The sequence below is a fragment of the Anomaloglossus baeobatrachus genome, chromosome 10 (assembly GCF_048569485.1).
Source record: "Anomaloglossus baeobatrachus isolate aAnoBae1 chromosome 10, aAnoBae1.hap1, whole genome shotgun sequence".
NCBI classification, from domain to species: Eukaryota; Metazoa; Chordata; class Amphibia; order Anura; family Aromobatidae; genus Anomaloglossus; species Anomaloglossus baeobatrachus.
Window position 1 is genome coordinate 8,209,327 of NC_134362.1, and position 16,892 is coordinate 8,226,218.

General features: G+C 52.7%; 1 protein-coding gene across 3 annotated transcripts in view; it reads right to left on the bottom strand.

Moving 5' to 3' along the window:
- The window catches only part of SCUBE2 (signal peptide, CUB domain and EGF like domain containing 2), a 114,018-nt gene that overhangs the window by 19,612 nt on the left and 77,514 nt on the right, over positions 1-16,892 (bottom strand). For 2 of the 3 annotated variants that reach the window (XM_075327047.1, XM_075327045.1), the window contains exons 15-16: positions 15,958-16,098; positions 15,542-15,745 (exon numbers count right to left, since the gene is read on the bottom strand). In XM_075327047.1, the coding sequence (XP_075183162.1) occupies positions 15,542-15,745; positions 15,958-16,098 (345 nt within the window). The remainder of the gene's footprint in view (positions 1-15,541; positions 15,746-15,957; positions 16,099-16,892) is intronic. The other variant, XM_075327046.1, reaches the window with a different exon arrangement.

A 16,892-nucleotide genomic window follows, 5' to 3' on the forward strand; every position in this document is an offset into this window, starting at 1 on the left:
CCCAGCGGTCCCCAAGAAGGACATCACCTGCTTCTTGGTCCTGGGGGTGGGCCAGGACGCGATGGCCTCCACTTTCTCAGGCTCGGGCTTCAGTGTTCTCCCGCCTACCCGGTGACCGAGGTACTGGACCTCGCTCATGGCCAGCTGATTTTTTCCCGGCTTGATGGTCAAACCTGCCTGGTGGATCCGCCTGAGCACCTGTGCTAGATGCTCTAGGTGGTCCTCCCAGGTGGGACTGAAGACGGCAATGTCATCCAGGTACGCGGCCGCGTACCCTTCAAGTCCCTTGAGCAGGGTGTTGACCATCCGCTGGAAAGTGGCAGGGGCATTCCTCATCCCAAATGGCATCACCGTGGACTCGTACAGTCCAAATGGGGTAATAAAGGCAGAGCGTTCCCTGGCCTTGCGAGTCAGGGGGATCTGCCAATATCCCCGGCTCAGATCCATGATGGTCAGGTACTGAGCCCCGGCCAACTGATCGAGCAGGTCATCGATGCGTGGCATTGGGTACGCATCGGCGACCGTGACAGCATTGAGCCCCCTGTAGTCCACGCAGAACCGAGTGGTTCGGTCCTTCTTAGGGACGAGGAATACAGGCGAGGCCCAAGCGCTGTTGGATGCCTGGATCACCCCCAGCTTCAGCATCTCGTCAATCTCCTGGCGCATGTGTTGCTGCACCTCCAGGGAGACCCGATATGCTGAACGCCGGATCGGGGGATGATCCCCAGTGTCCACGTGATGGACAGCCAAGTCAGTCCTTCCGGGCTGGTTGGTAAACAACCCCCGGAAGGGGTGTAGGGTGGCCCACAGCTGGGACCGTTGGTCCTCCAAGAGCTGGTGGCCAACCTCCACATCCTCAATGGATCCGCCTGCCCTAACCTGGGCTAGCATATCCAAGAGGGTTTCCGCTTCTCCCTCCTCGGGCAGGTTGCACACCGGGAGTGCACATGCCTCCCGCTCATGATGTGCCTTCATCATGTTCACATGGAAGGGCTTCCGCCTTCCACGGGCAGGGTCCAGGGTGACCAGGTACGTCACAGGGTTGAGCTGCTGGTACACGAGGTATGGGCCTTCCCAGGCAGCCTGAAGCTTGTCCTGTGGTACGGGGACCAGTACCCACACCTTTTGACCCACTTGGTAGGTCCTCTGACAAGCGTTCTGGTCGTACCAACGCTTCTGATCGGCCTGGGCTTGAGCCATATTGTCGTGTACCAGTTGCGTCAAGGCCTGCATTTTGTCCCGGAAGCGCATGACATACTCGATAACCGACACTCCAGGGGTGGCTAAATCCCCTTCCCAAGCCTCTTTCACCAGAGCCAGGGGGCCCCGCACACGTCGCCCGTACAGGAGCTCAAACGGTGAGAATCCCGTTGAGGCCTGTGGAACCTCCCGGTAAGCAAATAACAGGTGTGGGAGATACCGCTCCCAGTCACGCCCGTGGGAGTCGACCAACATCTTAAGCATCTGCTTTAAGGTGCCATTGAACCGCTCGCACAGGCCATTAGTCTGTGGATGGTACGGGCTGGCCACCAGATGTCGCACCTGGACCTGCTTACAGAGGGCCTCCATCAGCTGGGACATGAATTGGGTCCCCCGGTGAGTGAGCATTTCCTGGGGAAAACCCACTCGGGAGAAAATCTCCAGCAAGGCGGTGACCACCTTGTCAGCCCGAATGGACGACAAGGCCACTGCTTCTGGGTACCGGGTGGCATAGTCCACTACCGTCAGTATGAAGCGTTTCCCGGAGCTGCTGGGGATGGCCAGCGGGCCGACCAGATCCACAGCCACCCTCCTGAAAGGCTCATCGATGATTGGCAGAGATACCAGTGGGGCTTTGGGGTGTGGCCCCGCCTTCCCCACTCTCTGACAGGTTTCACACGAACGGCAGTAGGCAACCACATCGGCCCCCATTTTTGGCCAGTAGAAATGCTGGTTTAACCTGGCCTTGGTCTTAGCGATCCCTAGGTGTCCGGCCATCGGAATCTCATGTGCGATCCGCAACAACTCCGTCCGGAACGGATAGGGTACCACCAACTGTCGGTCCCTGGGCCACGCCTCCGGTGAACCCTGCTGGACCGTGACCCGGTACAGCCGTCCTTGGTCCCAGACCACTCGCTCCGGGTCCGAGTCCGAGGGAGGCTGTGCCGCCTGTTCCTTAAGAGCTTTCAGGCTGGCGTCAGCTTCTAACGCTGCCTGAAACTCCTGACTAGATGTGGCCAGAATCGACGAGACTGTCACATCTTCAGTCAGTACCCCGGGACCTGTGTCCCGGCCTCCACCTGACTCGGCTGCCATTTGGTCAGAAGGGGAAGAGCTATCGGACCTCCGGGAGGCCCCTTGGCTTCCAGCACTCCCACTGCGGGTGACAGCGGCCACAGCCGCTGCGACCGTGGGTCGTGCCTGCTCCTCCTCCGTTCCTGACCAAGTCGCCGGTTCAGGCAGACCTACCTGGCTTCCTGACACCCCGGTTGTGGGGGAACCATGCACCGAGATCTTACCTGGGAGCACTTCCGCTCCTGGACCGGCCCCAATCTCACCTGCCTGTTCCCCTCCTGCAGCAACAGAACCCCGCTGTGAAATCTCTGGGGACCCCACATTTGCTGTGGTAGCCCCCACCCCACACACTGGTCCTCCCCCTGCAGCACCCTGCTCTCTGCTTATCCCTGCAGAGGGCAACAGATCCCAGCTCACAGGCTGGTTACTTGTAGAGGCATGGTCACACCTTTCTCTGACCCCCTCCCCTCCTGTCACAGCTGCAGCTGTGTGTGTGTCTATGCAAGCAGAAAAATCAGAGTTCACTCCCTCCTCCCTTACATCATTCATGGAGAACACATTAACATTGTCCGGAGGCATGTCAGTACTGGCTGAAGGGTCAGCCCTTGGGGGGGGCCCAAACTGGGAGGTTATCTGCCCCAAATCTGTCCCAAGTAGCACGTTTGCAGGGATCCGATCAGTTACCCCCACCTCCCTCACCCCTCGCTCTGCGCCCCAGTCCACATAAATGCCAGCAACAGGCAGCGCCGGGTCAATGCCTCCAATCCCGGAGACAGCGAGGGTTTTTCCAGGTATCAAGTCTTGGGGGGATACCATCTCAGGCCGCACCAGAGTCACCTCCGAGGCGCTGTCTCGCAGTCCTATGGTCACAGACCGGCCGACGGTGACAGGTTGGAAGCTGTCCAGGGACCTACCACCACCCCCACCCACACAATACACCTTGGGCGGCCCTTGGGACGGGGACGGAGCCGGGGCCTTGGGACGCTGAGGGCACATGGCCTTGAAGTGTCCAGGTAGGTTGCACTGGTGGCACCGTCTTGGTTCTGCCACGGGCCTGGAGAGGGGAGTTGAGGGGGACACCCCCTGCAGTCTAGGGGCAGGTGGGGCAGTCGCAGAATTCATCTTACCCCCTCTCCAGGTGCTGCTGGTGGCTGCTCTCCTGGCTTCAGGAGCCCGATTGTTGGTGTAGTCATCGGCAAGGGCAGCTGTAGCCGTGGACCCCTTTGGCTTCTGGTCTCGGATGAACTGGCGGAGATCCTCAGGGCAGTTCCACAAGAGTTGCTCTGTGATGACCAAGTCCAGGATCTCCGGTCCGGTGGAAAGCTGCAGGCCTTGGGTCCAGTGGTCGGCAGCTCGGGCAAGTGCCCGCCGGTGGTCAGCCCAGGAGTCCTTTGGTCCCTTCTGCAGGGTCCGGAACTTCTTGCGGTAGGACTCCGGAGTGAGGTTGTACTGTTGGATCAGGGCCCGCTTGATTGTGTCGTAGCCCTGATCTGCCTCAGTAGGCAAGTCCCCAAGGATTTCCAGGGCCTTACCCCTTAAACGGGGGGTCAGGTATTTGGCCCACTGGTCCTTGTCCAGATGGTGCTGCAGGCAAGTCCGTTCAAAAGCAGTCAGGAAAGAGTCCAAGTCTCCATCCTTCTCCAGCACTGGGAAGTCCTCAACACGGACCTTTGGAAGTTTGGTGTCTTGAAGGTCACGTGTGGCTGATGAGGGCTGGAGCTGAGCTAGCTGCAGCTGGTGGTCACGCTCTGCCTGTTACTGTCGCTCTTCACGCGCTGCCTGCCGCTCCGCAGCCTCAGCCTCACGCGCTGCTTGCCGCTCCGCAGCCTCACGCGCTGCTTGCCGCTCCGCAGCCTCAGCGTCACGCGCTGCCTGTCGCTTACGCTCGGCCATGAGTATCTCGTAGGTATCCCGGTCTCCAGCCATAAGCCTGGCCAAGGCAGCTTGAAGGAGGGCCTCTGCACCTCTCAGGCCGGAGGGATTGGCAAGTGGTGATCTGCGGCACGCTGCAGAGCCAGGTGATTCACTGTCCATTTCAGAGCGGAGGACTGGCATCTGGCTCGTTGAGGACCCTTGGGTGAGCTGCTCCTCATCTTGTCCATAATTGCCAGGTTGTGCGATGTCCTCTGCAGAGCTGTTCTCTGGCGTCGGGCTCTTGGAGGGCTCGTGGACAACCTCCTCATCGTCTCTGGCCTGAGCATTGGCCAGTTGCATAGCTCTGCTCCTGGTGCCATCAGCCATTCTTGCAGACTTTTGGTCACTGACACAGAACTGACACCTGATGCCTCCACACACCTTACAGTATCTGCACTCTGACACTCTAGTGTTGAGCTAGTCTGAAGACCCCAGCAGCCACAGCTGCTGCAGGCAGTCTTTAGTGTCTGGGAGTATGGGTCTCACACTCACACACACTATTATCTCGATCCCACCGCTATGCCACCAATATGTCACAAACCACCGGGGGGGTCACTCAGAAATCCCCCGCGCTGGCTACCAGTACGTCACAATCGGGGGGTAACAAGTGGGGGTCACCCCTCCTTTATACCTCCCGACCGACAGACAGAGCACGTGACGCGCTCTCTAGCGCCCCTCTTATAGTCAGGCCAATTATGGAAGTGCCCGACAATAAGCAAGGAGGCCGCTATACTACTTATGCCGATTATTGAAGGGTCCCCGGTGAGAGTAGGGTATATATTCCCCCGACCTCCGCGGGCGGAATATATAAAACCTCCCCGAATCTCACTGGCCTCCCCACAATAATCCTTGGCACAACTCGCTGCCACCAACCGCTTCACGGTAACTATTAGCCGAACACACAGACGTGGGATTCAAGATCGAGATAACAGAACAGCCCAAGATTAATTATATAATTTAATCAGCCTAAAGCACACTAGAAACTACAATATATACAATAGGGAATCTACAGAATATACATATGTCAGAGTACAGTTACAAGCAAAGCATGGGTTACAAACAGGCATACACAGTTCCAGCAGTTACCTTGTGCGTCTGGCCACAGGGGGGCGCTGTAGACCAGGTTTCCAGGATCTTTCCCACAGATGTTTCCTACACGTGACCCCCAGCGAAAGAACACTGGAAAATGGCCGAAGTAGGGTTATCAACCTGGGCAACTCCAGGTCCCCTCCTACCTTCGTGACCTCAGAGGGAGCACTGCTCCACCCCTGGCTGGAGTTATGGACAATATCCACAACATGGAATATGGGCCATAACTTTGCCTGGGAGCGTCGTAGGCGGACGCCAACGCTCTCATTGTGACAGTTATGAATTTAGCTACAGAACGAGAGGACTCATGACTTGTCTACTAGTTCCCCATTGGCTGATATCACGCCTGGGGTACTTCCCAATGTCCTACTCCCATAAAAAAGGTGTGCCAGCATCGTCCGCATGCGGAGACACCATTTTTATGGTTGCCATATTTATCGGAAATATGGCTTGCGAGATATGAACCATATTTTCCTGGAGTCGTTTTGTCTGGATACTTCCAAGCTTGCTAATTAGATAGCAGCTCCTACCACAGGGTCACGGCAGGGAGTCATCCTGTGTCCATTGTTCCCACATCATCTAATCTCCATATCACAGGAGATGGCCATGGGATGTGTTGCTAGGATGTGACACCTTCCCAGATGGTGGACATTGAGAACAAGAAGGGAGGGGGCACGGCCATGGAGTGATGAGAGCGATTATGACTGGAAGTCATAATTCATCTTCATATCCCAGGATTTGCCTCACAGTGACATTTACTACATTATCTGTACTCAGAGATATCACTGTGTTATCTGTGGTGTTACATAGGACTGCAGGTGACATCTACTACATTATCTGTACTCAGAGAGATATCACTGTGTTATCTGTGGTGTTACATAGGACTGCAGGTGACATCTACTACATTATCTGTACTCATAGATATCACTGTGTTATCTGTGGTGTTACATAGGACTGCAGGTGACATTTACTACATTATCTGTACTCAGAGATATCACTGTGTTATCTGTGGTGTTACATAGGACTGCAGGTGACATCTACTACATTATCTGTACTCAGAGAGATATCACTGTGTTATCTGTGGTGTTACATAGGACTGCAGGTGACCTCTACTACATTATCTGTACTCAGAGATATCACTGTGTTATCTGTGGTGTTACATAGGACTGCAGGTGACATTTACTACATTATCTGTACTCAGAGATATCACTGTGTTATCTGTGGTGTTACATAGGACTGCAGGTGACATTTACTACATTATCTGTACTCAGAGATATCACTGTGTTATCTGTGGTGTTACATAGGACTGCAGGTGACATCTACTACATTATCTGTACTCAGAGATATCACTGTGTTATCTGTGGTGTTACATAGGACTGCAGGTGACATTTACTACATTATCTGTACTCAGAGATATCACTGTGTTATCTGTGGTGTTACATAGGACTGCAGGTGACATTTACTACATTATCTGTACTCAGAGATATCACTGTGTTATCTGTGGTGTTACATAGGACTGCAGGTGACATCTACTACATTATCTCTACTCAGAGAGATATCACTGTGTTATCTGTGGTGTTACATAGGACTGCAGGTGACATCTACTACATTATCTGTACTCAGAGATATCACTGTATTATCTGTGGTGTTACATAGGACTGCCGGTGACATCTACTACATTATCTGTACTCAGAGAGATCTCACTGTGTTATCTGTGGTGTTACATAGGACTGCAGGTGACATCTACTACATTATCTGTACTCAGAGATATCACTGTATTATCTGTGGTGTTACATAGGACTGCAGGTGACATCTACTACATTATCTGTACTCAGAGATATCACTGTATTATCTGTGGTGTTACATAGGACTGCAGGTGACATCTACTACATTATCTGTGCTCAGAGATATCACTGTTATCTGTGGTGTTACATAGGACTGCAGGTGACATTTACTACATTATCTGTACTCAGAGATATCACTGTGTTATCTGTGGTGTTACATAGGACTGCAGGTGACATCTACTACATTATCTGTACTCAGAGATATCACTGTGTTATCTGTGGTGTTACATAGGACTACAGGTGACATCTACTACATTATCTCTACTCAGAGAGATATCACTGTGTTATCTGTGGTGTTACATAGGACTGCAGGTGACATCTACTACATTATCTCTACTCAGAGATATCACTGTGTTATCTGTGGTGTTACATAGGACTGCAGGTGACATCTACTACATTATCTCTACTCAGAGATATCACTGTGTTATCTGTGGTGTTACATAGGACTGCAGGTGACATCTACTACATTATCTGTGCTCAGAGATATCACTGTTATCTGTGGTGTTACATAGGACTGCAGGTGACATTTACTACATTATCTGTACTCAGAGATATCACTGTGTTATCTGTGGTGTTACATAGGACTGCAGGTGACATCTACTACATTATCTGTACTCAGAGATATCACTGTGTTATCTGTGGTGTTACATAGGACTGCAGGTGACATCTACTACATTATCTCTACTCAGAGATATCACTGTGTTATCTGTGGTGTTACATAGGACTGCAGGTGACATCTACTACATTATCTGTGCTCAGAGAGATATCACTGTGATATCTGTGGTGTTACATAGGACTGCAGGTGACCTCTACTACATTATCTGTACTCAGAGATATCACTGTGTTATCTGTGGAGTTACATAGGACTGCAGGTGACATCTACTACATTATCTGTACTCAGAGATATCACTGTGTTATCTATGGTGTTACATAGGACTGCAGGTGACATCTACTACATTATCTGTACTCAGAGATATCACTGTGTTATCTGTGGTGTTACATAGGACTGCAGGAGACATCTACTCCATTATCTGTACTCAGAGATATCACTGTATTATCTGTGGTGTTACATAGGACTGCCGGTGACATCTACTACATTATCTGTACTCAGAGAGATCTCACTGTGTTATCTGTGGTGTTACATAGGACTGCAGGTGACATCTACTACATTATCTGTACTCAGAGATATCACTGTATTATCTGTGGTGTTACATAGGACTGCAGGTGACATCTACTACATTATCTGTACTCAGAGATATCACTGTGTTATCTGTGGTGTTACATAGGACTGCAGGTGACATCTACTACATTATCTGTACTCAGAGATATCACTGTGTTATCTGTGCTGTTACATAGGACTGCAGGCGACATCTACTACATTATCTGTACTCAGAGATATCACTGTGTTATCTGTGGTGTTACATAGGACTGCAGGTGACATCTACTACATTATCTGTACTCAGAGATATCACTGTATTATCTGTGGTGTTACATAGGACTGCAGGTGACATCTACTACATTATCTGTACTCAGAGATATCACTGTGTTATCTGTGGAGTTACATAGGACTGCAGGTGACATCTACTACATTATCTGTACTCAGAGATATCACTGTGTTATCTGTGGTGTTACATAGGACTGCAGGTGACATCTACTACATTATCTGTACTCAGAGATATCACTGTATTATCTGTGGTGTTACATAGGACTGCAGGTGACATCTACTACATTATCTGTACTCAGAGATATCACTGTATTATCTGTGGTGTTACATAGGACTGCCGGTGACATCTACTACATTATCTGTACTCAGAGATATCACTGTATTATCTGTGGTGTTACATAGGACTGCAGGTGACATCTACTACATTATCTGTACTCAGAGATATCACTGTATTATCTGTGGTGTTACATAGGACTGCCGGTGACATCTACTACATTATCTGTACTCAGAGATATCACTGTATTATCTGTGGTGTTACATAGGACTGCAGGTGACATCTACTACATTATCTGTACTCAGAGATATCACTGTATTATCTGTGGTGTTACATAGGACTGCCGGTGACGTCTACTACATTATCTGTACTCAGAGATATCACTGTATTATCTGTGGTGTTACATAGGACTGCAGGTGACATCTACTACATTATCTGTACTCAGAGATATCACTGTGTTATCTGTGGAGTTACATAGGACTGCAGGTGACATCTACTACATTATCTGTACTCAGAGATATCACTGTGTTATCTGTGGTGTTACATAGGACTGCAGGGGACATCTACTACATTATCTGTAATCAGAGATATCACTGTGTTATCTGTGGTGTTACATAGGACTGCAGGTGACATCTACTACATTATCTGTACTCAGAGATATCACTGTGTTATCTGTGGTGTTACATAGGACTGCAGGTGACATCTACTACATTATCTGTACTCAGAGACATCACTGTATTATCTGTGGTGTTACATAGGACTGCCGGTGACATCTACTACATTATCTGTACTCAGAGATATCACTGTATTATCTGTGGTGTTACATAGGACTGCAGGTGACATCTACTACATTATCTGTACTCAGAGATATCACTGTGTTATCTGTGGTGTTACATAGGACTGCAGGTGACATCTACTACATTATCTGTACTCAGAGATATCACTGTGTTATCTGTGGTGTTACATAGGACTGCAGGTGACATCTACTACATTATCTGTGCTCAGAGAGATATCACTGTGATATCTGTGGTGTTACATGGGACTGCAGGTGATATCCACTACATTATCTGTGCTGTTACATGGGACTGCAGGTGATATCCACTACATTATCTGTGATGTTACATGGGACTGCAGGTGCTATCCAGTACATTTTCTGTGATGTTACATGGGACTGCAGGTGCTATCCACTACATTATCTGTGATGTTACATGGGACTGCAGGTGATATCCACTACATTATCTGTGATGTTACATGGGACTGCAGGTGCTATCCAGTACATTTTCTGTGATGTTACATGGGACTGCAGGTGCTATCCAGTACATTTTCTGTGATGTTACATGGGACTGCAGGTGCTATCCAGTACATTATCTGTGCTGTTACATGGGACTGCAGGTGCTATCCAGTACATTTTCTGTGGTGTTACATGGGACTGCAGGTGATATCCTCTGCATGATCTGTGCTGTTACATGGGACTGCAGGAGATCTGCTGTCAGGATCCTGTGCACAAGATTCCTGTGAAATCGGAGGATCGTTTTCCCTCTACATTTACCAGACGTCTCTAAACAAACAATAATGGGCGTCAGGAATTATGCAACTGGCTGCGGAGTGAGCGCCCTCGTTGACCCCGGGGTGCGTCCGTGCATATGGCGGTATTTATCCGGGGGTCCTGATCTGACGCCTCGGCTCGGGGGGGGGGCTGCACTTCAGACCCCTATTGACACCGAGTATTAAAGGATCAAGAATTCAAATCCCCATCGTCTTTGGCCGCGGACAATGGGGGCGATTGGCTTTGCAGACTTCATTTTCATAGAGGGGTCTTTTGTGAGCCCCATTCGGGGGTCTCTGCGCAGCTGGTTTATAATACTCCGGGGCCTTTGTGATGTAAAGTGGGGCCCTGCGGGGGGCGCTCCGGATTAGAGGCCACAAAGACACTTAAAGGCCTCTCACCTCCATTCAGACATTGTGTCCTTTACGTATCGAATGCTGCAGAAAAAAAGTCCCTGCTGGTCCCAGAGAATGTGACCTCGGCCCGGAGGTCAGCGCCCGAATGTGCCGCGCCGCCCCGGCATCCTGGCGCGAGGTACCCAGGGCTCAGGATCCGCCGGGGACTTCTGTCTGGGGTGTGAAGTGTTAACACCCCTGCAATAAACTGTATGAAAAATGTGACTATGCCGGGGCAGCAGCCGAAATACCCCCGCTACTGTGCACCGCTATGTATAGGCTACAACGTCTGATAGTCCAGAAATCCCACCGTCCTTCCCCAAGACATCTGATAGTCCAGAAATACCGCCGTCCTGCCCCAGGACATCTGATAGTCCAGAAATCCGGCCGTCCTGCCCCAGGACATCTGATAGTCCAGAAATCCTGCCCCAAGACATCTGATAGTCCAGAAATCCTGCCCCAAGACATCTGATAGTCCAGAAATCCCGCCGTCCTGCCCCAGGACATCTGATAGTCCAGAAATCCCGCCGTCCTGCCCCAGGACATCTGATAGTCCAGAAATCCCGCCGTCCTGCCCCAGGACATCTGATAGTCCAGAAATCCCGCCGTCCTGCCCCAGGACATCTGATAGTCCGGAAATCCTGCCCCAAGACATCTGATAGTCCAGAAATCCCGCCGTCCTGCCCCAAGACATCTGATAGTCCAGAAATCCCGCCGTCCTGCCCCAGGACATCTGATAGTCCAGAAATCCCGCCGTCCTGCCCCAGGGCATCTGATAGTCCGGAAATCCTGCCGTCCTGCCCCAGGACATCTGATAGTCTGGAAATCCTGCCGTCCTGCCCCAAGACATCTGATAGTCCAGAAATCCCGCCGACCTGCCCCAGGACATCTGATAGTCCGGAAATCCTGCCGTCCTGCCCCAGGACATCTGATAGTCCGGAAATCCTGCCGTCCTGCCCCAAGACATCTGATAGTCCAGAAATCCCGCCGTCCTGCCCCAGGACATCTGATAGTCCGGAAATCCTGCCGTCCTGCCCCAGGACATCTGATAGTCCAGAAATCCCGCCGTCCTGCCCCAGGACATCTGATAGTCCAGAAATCCCGCCGTCCTGCCCCAGGGCATCTGATAGTCCGGAAATCCTGCCGTCCTGCCCCAGGACATCTGATAGTCCAGAAATCCCGCCGTCCTGCCCCAGGACATCTGATAGTCCAGAAATCTCGCCGTCCTGCCCCACGGCATCTGATAGTCCAGAAATCCTGCCGTCCTGCACCAGGACATCTGATAGTCCAGAAATCCCGCCGTCCTGCCCCAGGACATCTGATAGTCCAGAAATCCTGCCCTCCTGCCCCAGGACATCTGATAGTCCAGAAATCCTGCCGTCCTGCCCTAGGGACGCCGGATCCATGTTTCCCCACCTAGAGACCCTGCGCTGGGGCATCACTCCCCCTTTGTTGGATCCATGATAATGGTGGCATTCTGCCAGGAGGGGGCAGTACCGGGTACAGAATGTTTTTTTTATGCTGTTTTTGTTTTTTCGTCGCCATTACAGCGTCTCAAACTGGTGTAAAAATAACATCAAGAAACCTCTTTGGAGGAGGTGGGGGAAGGGCGCGGGCGCCGCAGACGCCTGCTGTTTGGGGGATTGTCAATGGTGTGTAAAATTGACAATATAAAGGGGAAAAGCTATCCTGTGTAATTGACATTGTAGCCACCGGGGGCGCTGTTCTCTGGCTCCCGCACCGCCCTCCTGTCCATTACTGTGAGTGCTGATGGATAGAGCCAGACTCCGAGGCTGCAAAACGCCAACTTCATCCTGATCCAATCTGACTATTTACTTATCTCGGATTTCTTGGCGGCGTCTCAGGACGTTTTTCTTTGCGGCTCATTTAGGAGTGGAGCGGGCGGAAGATAAACGACCATGACGTACAAGGTGTTAGGGATAAGGGTCAGATGTTATCTCATTGAGGGGCTGCAATCCTTGGCGGTTTATGGATCCATGCTGCACGATCGGCTTGTAATTACCTCCACGGAACAAAGAGCCTGTAGAAGGCCTGTCAGCTCCAATGAGCGTCACCTCGTGCGAATGTTTACACGCCAGGGGATGCCGTGACGGGAAGTCACAATCAGGGGGCTTACAAAGGCTGTGTACAACACTTCAGGAGGTTGGACGGGTACGAGAGCGCTGCGAGATCTGTGCAGATGCTCCAGGAGTATCTCCGTGAAGAAGCCCCAGACGTTCCGGGAGCCTCGCCAAGAAAGAACGCCCCAGACGCTCCAGGAGACTCTCCATGAAGAAGCCCCAGACGCTCCAGGAACCTCTCCATGAAGAAGCCCCAGACGTTCCGGGAGCCTCGCCAAGAAAGAACGCCCCAGACGCTCCAGGAGACTCTCCATGAAGAAGCCCCAGACGCTCCAGGAACCTCTCCATGAAGAAGCCCCAGACGTTCCGGGAGCCTCGCCAAGAAAGAACGCCCCAGACGCTCCAGGAGACTCTCCATGAAGAAGCCCCAGACGCTCCAGGAACCTCTCCATGAAGAAGCCCCAGACGCTCCGAAAGCCTCGCCAAGAAAGAACACCCCAGACGCTCCAGGAGACTCTCCATGAAGAAGCCCCAGACACTCCGGGAGACTCTCCATGAAGAAGCCCCAGACGCTCCAGGAGACTCTCCATGAAGAAGCCCCAGACGCTCCGAAAGCCTCGCCAAGAAAGAACGCCCCAGACGCTCGAGGAGACTCTCCGTGAAGAAGCCCCAGACGCTCCGGGAGCCTCTCCGTGAAGAAGCCCCAGACACTCCGGGAGACTCTCCATGAAGAAGCCCCAGACGCTCCAGGAGACTCTCCATGAAGAAGCCCCAGACGCTCCGAAAGCCTCGCCAAGAAAGAACGCCCCAGACGCTCGAGGAGATCCTCCGTGAAGAAGCCCCAGACGCTCCGGGAGCCTCTCCGTGAAGAAGCCCCAGACGCTCCAGGAGACTCTCCATGAAGAAGCCCCAGACGCTCCAGGAGACTCTCCATGAAGAAGCCCCAGACGCTCCAGGAACCTCTCCATGAAGAAGCCCCAGACGCTCCAGGAACCTCTCCATGAAGAAGCCCCAGACGCTCCGAAAGCCTCGCCAAGAAAGAACGCCCAAGACGCTCCAGGAGACTCTCCGTGAAGGAGCCCCAGACACTCCGGGAGACTCTCCATGAAGAAGCCCCAGACGCTCCGGAAGCCTCGCCAAGAAAGAACGCCACAGATGCTCCGGGAGACTCAGTGAAGAAGCCCCAGACGCTCCGGGAGCCTCTCCGTGAAGAGGCCCCAGATGCTCCGGGAGACTCTCCATGAAGGAGCCCCAGTCGATCTGGAACTCTCTCAATGAATGAGCCCCAGACGCTCCGGGAGCCTCTCCATGAAGAAGCCCCAGACGCTCCGGGAGCCTCTCCATGAAGAAGCTCCAGACGCTCCGGGAACCTCTCCATGAAGAAGCCCCAGACACTCCGGGAGCCTCTCCATGAAGAAGCCCCAGACGCTCCGGGAGCCTCTCCGTGAAGAAGCCCCAGACGCTCCGGGAACCTCTCCATGAAGAAGCCCCAGACGCTCCGGGAGCCTCTCCATGAAGAAGCCCCAGACGCTCCGGGAGCCTCTCCGTGAAGGAGCCCCAGACGCTCAAGGAGCCTTGCCAAGAAAGATCGCCCCAGATGCTCCGGGAGCCTCTCCGTGAAGAAGCCCCAGACGCTCCGGGAGCCTCTCCGTGAAGAAGCCCCAGACGCTCCGGGAACCTCTCCATGAAGAAGCCCCAGACGCTCCGGGAGCCTCTCCGTGAAGAGGCCCCAGATGCTCCGGGAGACTCTCCGTGAAGGAGCCCCAGTCGATCTGGAACTCTCTCAATGAATGGCCCCAGACGCTCCGGGAGCCTCTCCATGAAGAAGCCCCAGACGCTCCGGGAGCCTCTCCGTGAAGAAGCCCCAGACGCTCCGGGAGCCTCTCCGTGAAGGAGCCCCAGACGCTCCGGGAGCCTCTCCGTGAAGGAGCCCCAGACGCTCCAGGAGCCTCGCCAAGAAAGATCGCCCCAAACGCTCCAGGAGCCTCTCCGTGAAGAGGCCCCAGATGCTCCGGGAGACTCTCCGTGAAGGAGCCCCAGTCGATCTAGAACTCTCTCAATGAATGAGCCCCAAACGCTCCGGGAGCCTCTCCATGAAGAAGCCCCAGACGCTCCGGGAGCCTCTCCATGAAGAAGCTCCAGACGCTCCAGGAGACTCTCCGTGAAAAAGCCCCAGACGCTCCGGGAGCTTCGCCAAGAAAGAACGCCAAATACGCTCCGGGAGCCTCTCCGTGAAGAAGCCCCAGACGCTCCAGGAGACTCTCCGTGAAGGAGCCCCAGACACTCCGGGAGCCTCTCCGTGAAGGAGCCCCAGACACTCCGGGAGCCTCTCCGTGAAGGAGCCTCAGACGCTCCGGGTGACTCTACTTGAAGGAGCCTCAAACGCTCTGGGAGCCTCTCTGTGAAGAAGCCCCAGACGCTCCAGGAGCCTCTCCGTGAAGGAGCCCCAGACGCTCAGGGAGACTCTCCGTGAAGGAGCCCCAGACGCTCCGGGAGACTCTCCGTGAAGGAGCCCCAGACGCTCCAGGAACCTCCACCTCACTATTACAGTAAATGCTTCTGTAGATGACAATCACCCCACGGTTAGTTATGCACAATATGTGACTGCACTCAGGCGGACATATCACGGCAGACACCGTAGTCCCCGATTATTGCCATGTGTTAGTGTGCCGGCCCTTACCGCATCGATTATCCACCCGGATCTGCCCTGTGCCGCAGGTCTCCTGGTTTTCTGGCGATCGGGGCATCTTCTTTGAGACCTCATAGTCCTTTCCGGATAGTCGGACATGGAAGTGGTCCTTGCCAATTGCCTTCCGCAGGGTCCGGATGGTTTTGCGCAGCCTTTTCTCCGCTTTTCCACGCACACAACTGAGACTGCAGGTTTCTGAAATATGCAAGATGAAAGGAAAGGCGCTGCATAAGTACTGACACCCCCAGCATTCAGTGCAGGGTTGTACTAACACCGGGCCCAGTGCCGAGAACCGTCACCCTCATATTTCCACACACAGAATCCAAAACAGGAGATACTTGTGATCAAGACACCAAAGCGGAAAGTAAAAGCGCGGCACGAAGACGTCCACCGAGACAAGAACCAACCTGTCACCTCCTTCTGGTTTAGGTCCAGCTCAAAGTGTGCGGTAATGAGCGTCTCCTTGGCAGATGGCTTGCGTCCGCTCGGACGTCTCCTGCACGTTATGTTGACGAAGGAAAGGCTTTCATAGACCGGAGACGGTCGCTCTGCGCAGAAAGAGGAGATGAAAGAGAAGAAGCCGACGAGGTAATAACAGGGTCTCAACATGAAAGAACCGGATACAATGTAACAATCCAACACCACATTTATCCTTATCCCCCCGGCGCTGACGCCCGAAACACAGGATTACCTGCCCCGACCGCCAGCGCCGTGATATCATGTCTGACAGCGTGCGGTCGTGTGTGCGAAATAACGAGGACTGTGATTACATATTACCCCGAGTCATCATCATTACTGCGAAGAAACCTCCCCGGACGCCACAAACCCAGCACTGCTACAACAGGAGCGGCGGATACACAGCGCTGTCCGGGGGATATCAGCACTGGAGCGATATAAGAGGGGCTGATATCAGTCACAAGTAATGTCTGGGGTTATATCAGCACTGGAGCATTATAAGAGGGGCTGATATCAGTCACATATGTAATGTCTGGGGTTATATCAGCACTGGAGCGTTATAAGAGGGGCTGATATCAGTCACATGTGTAATGTCTGGGGTTATATCAGCGCTGGAGCATTATAAGAGGGGCTGATATCAGTCACATATGTAATGTCTGGGGTTATATCAGCACTGGAGCGTTATAAGAGGGGCTGATATCAGTCACATATGTAATGTCTGGGGTTATATCAGCACTGGAGCGTTATAAGAGGGGCTGATATCAGTCACATGTGTAATGTCTGGAGGTTATATCAGCACTGGAGCGTTATAAGAGGGGCTGATATCAGTCACATATGTAATGTCTGGGGTTATATCAGCACTGGAGCGTTATAAGAGGGGCTGATA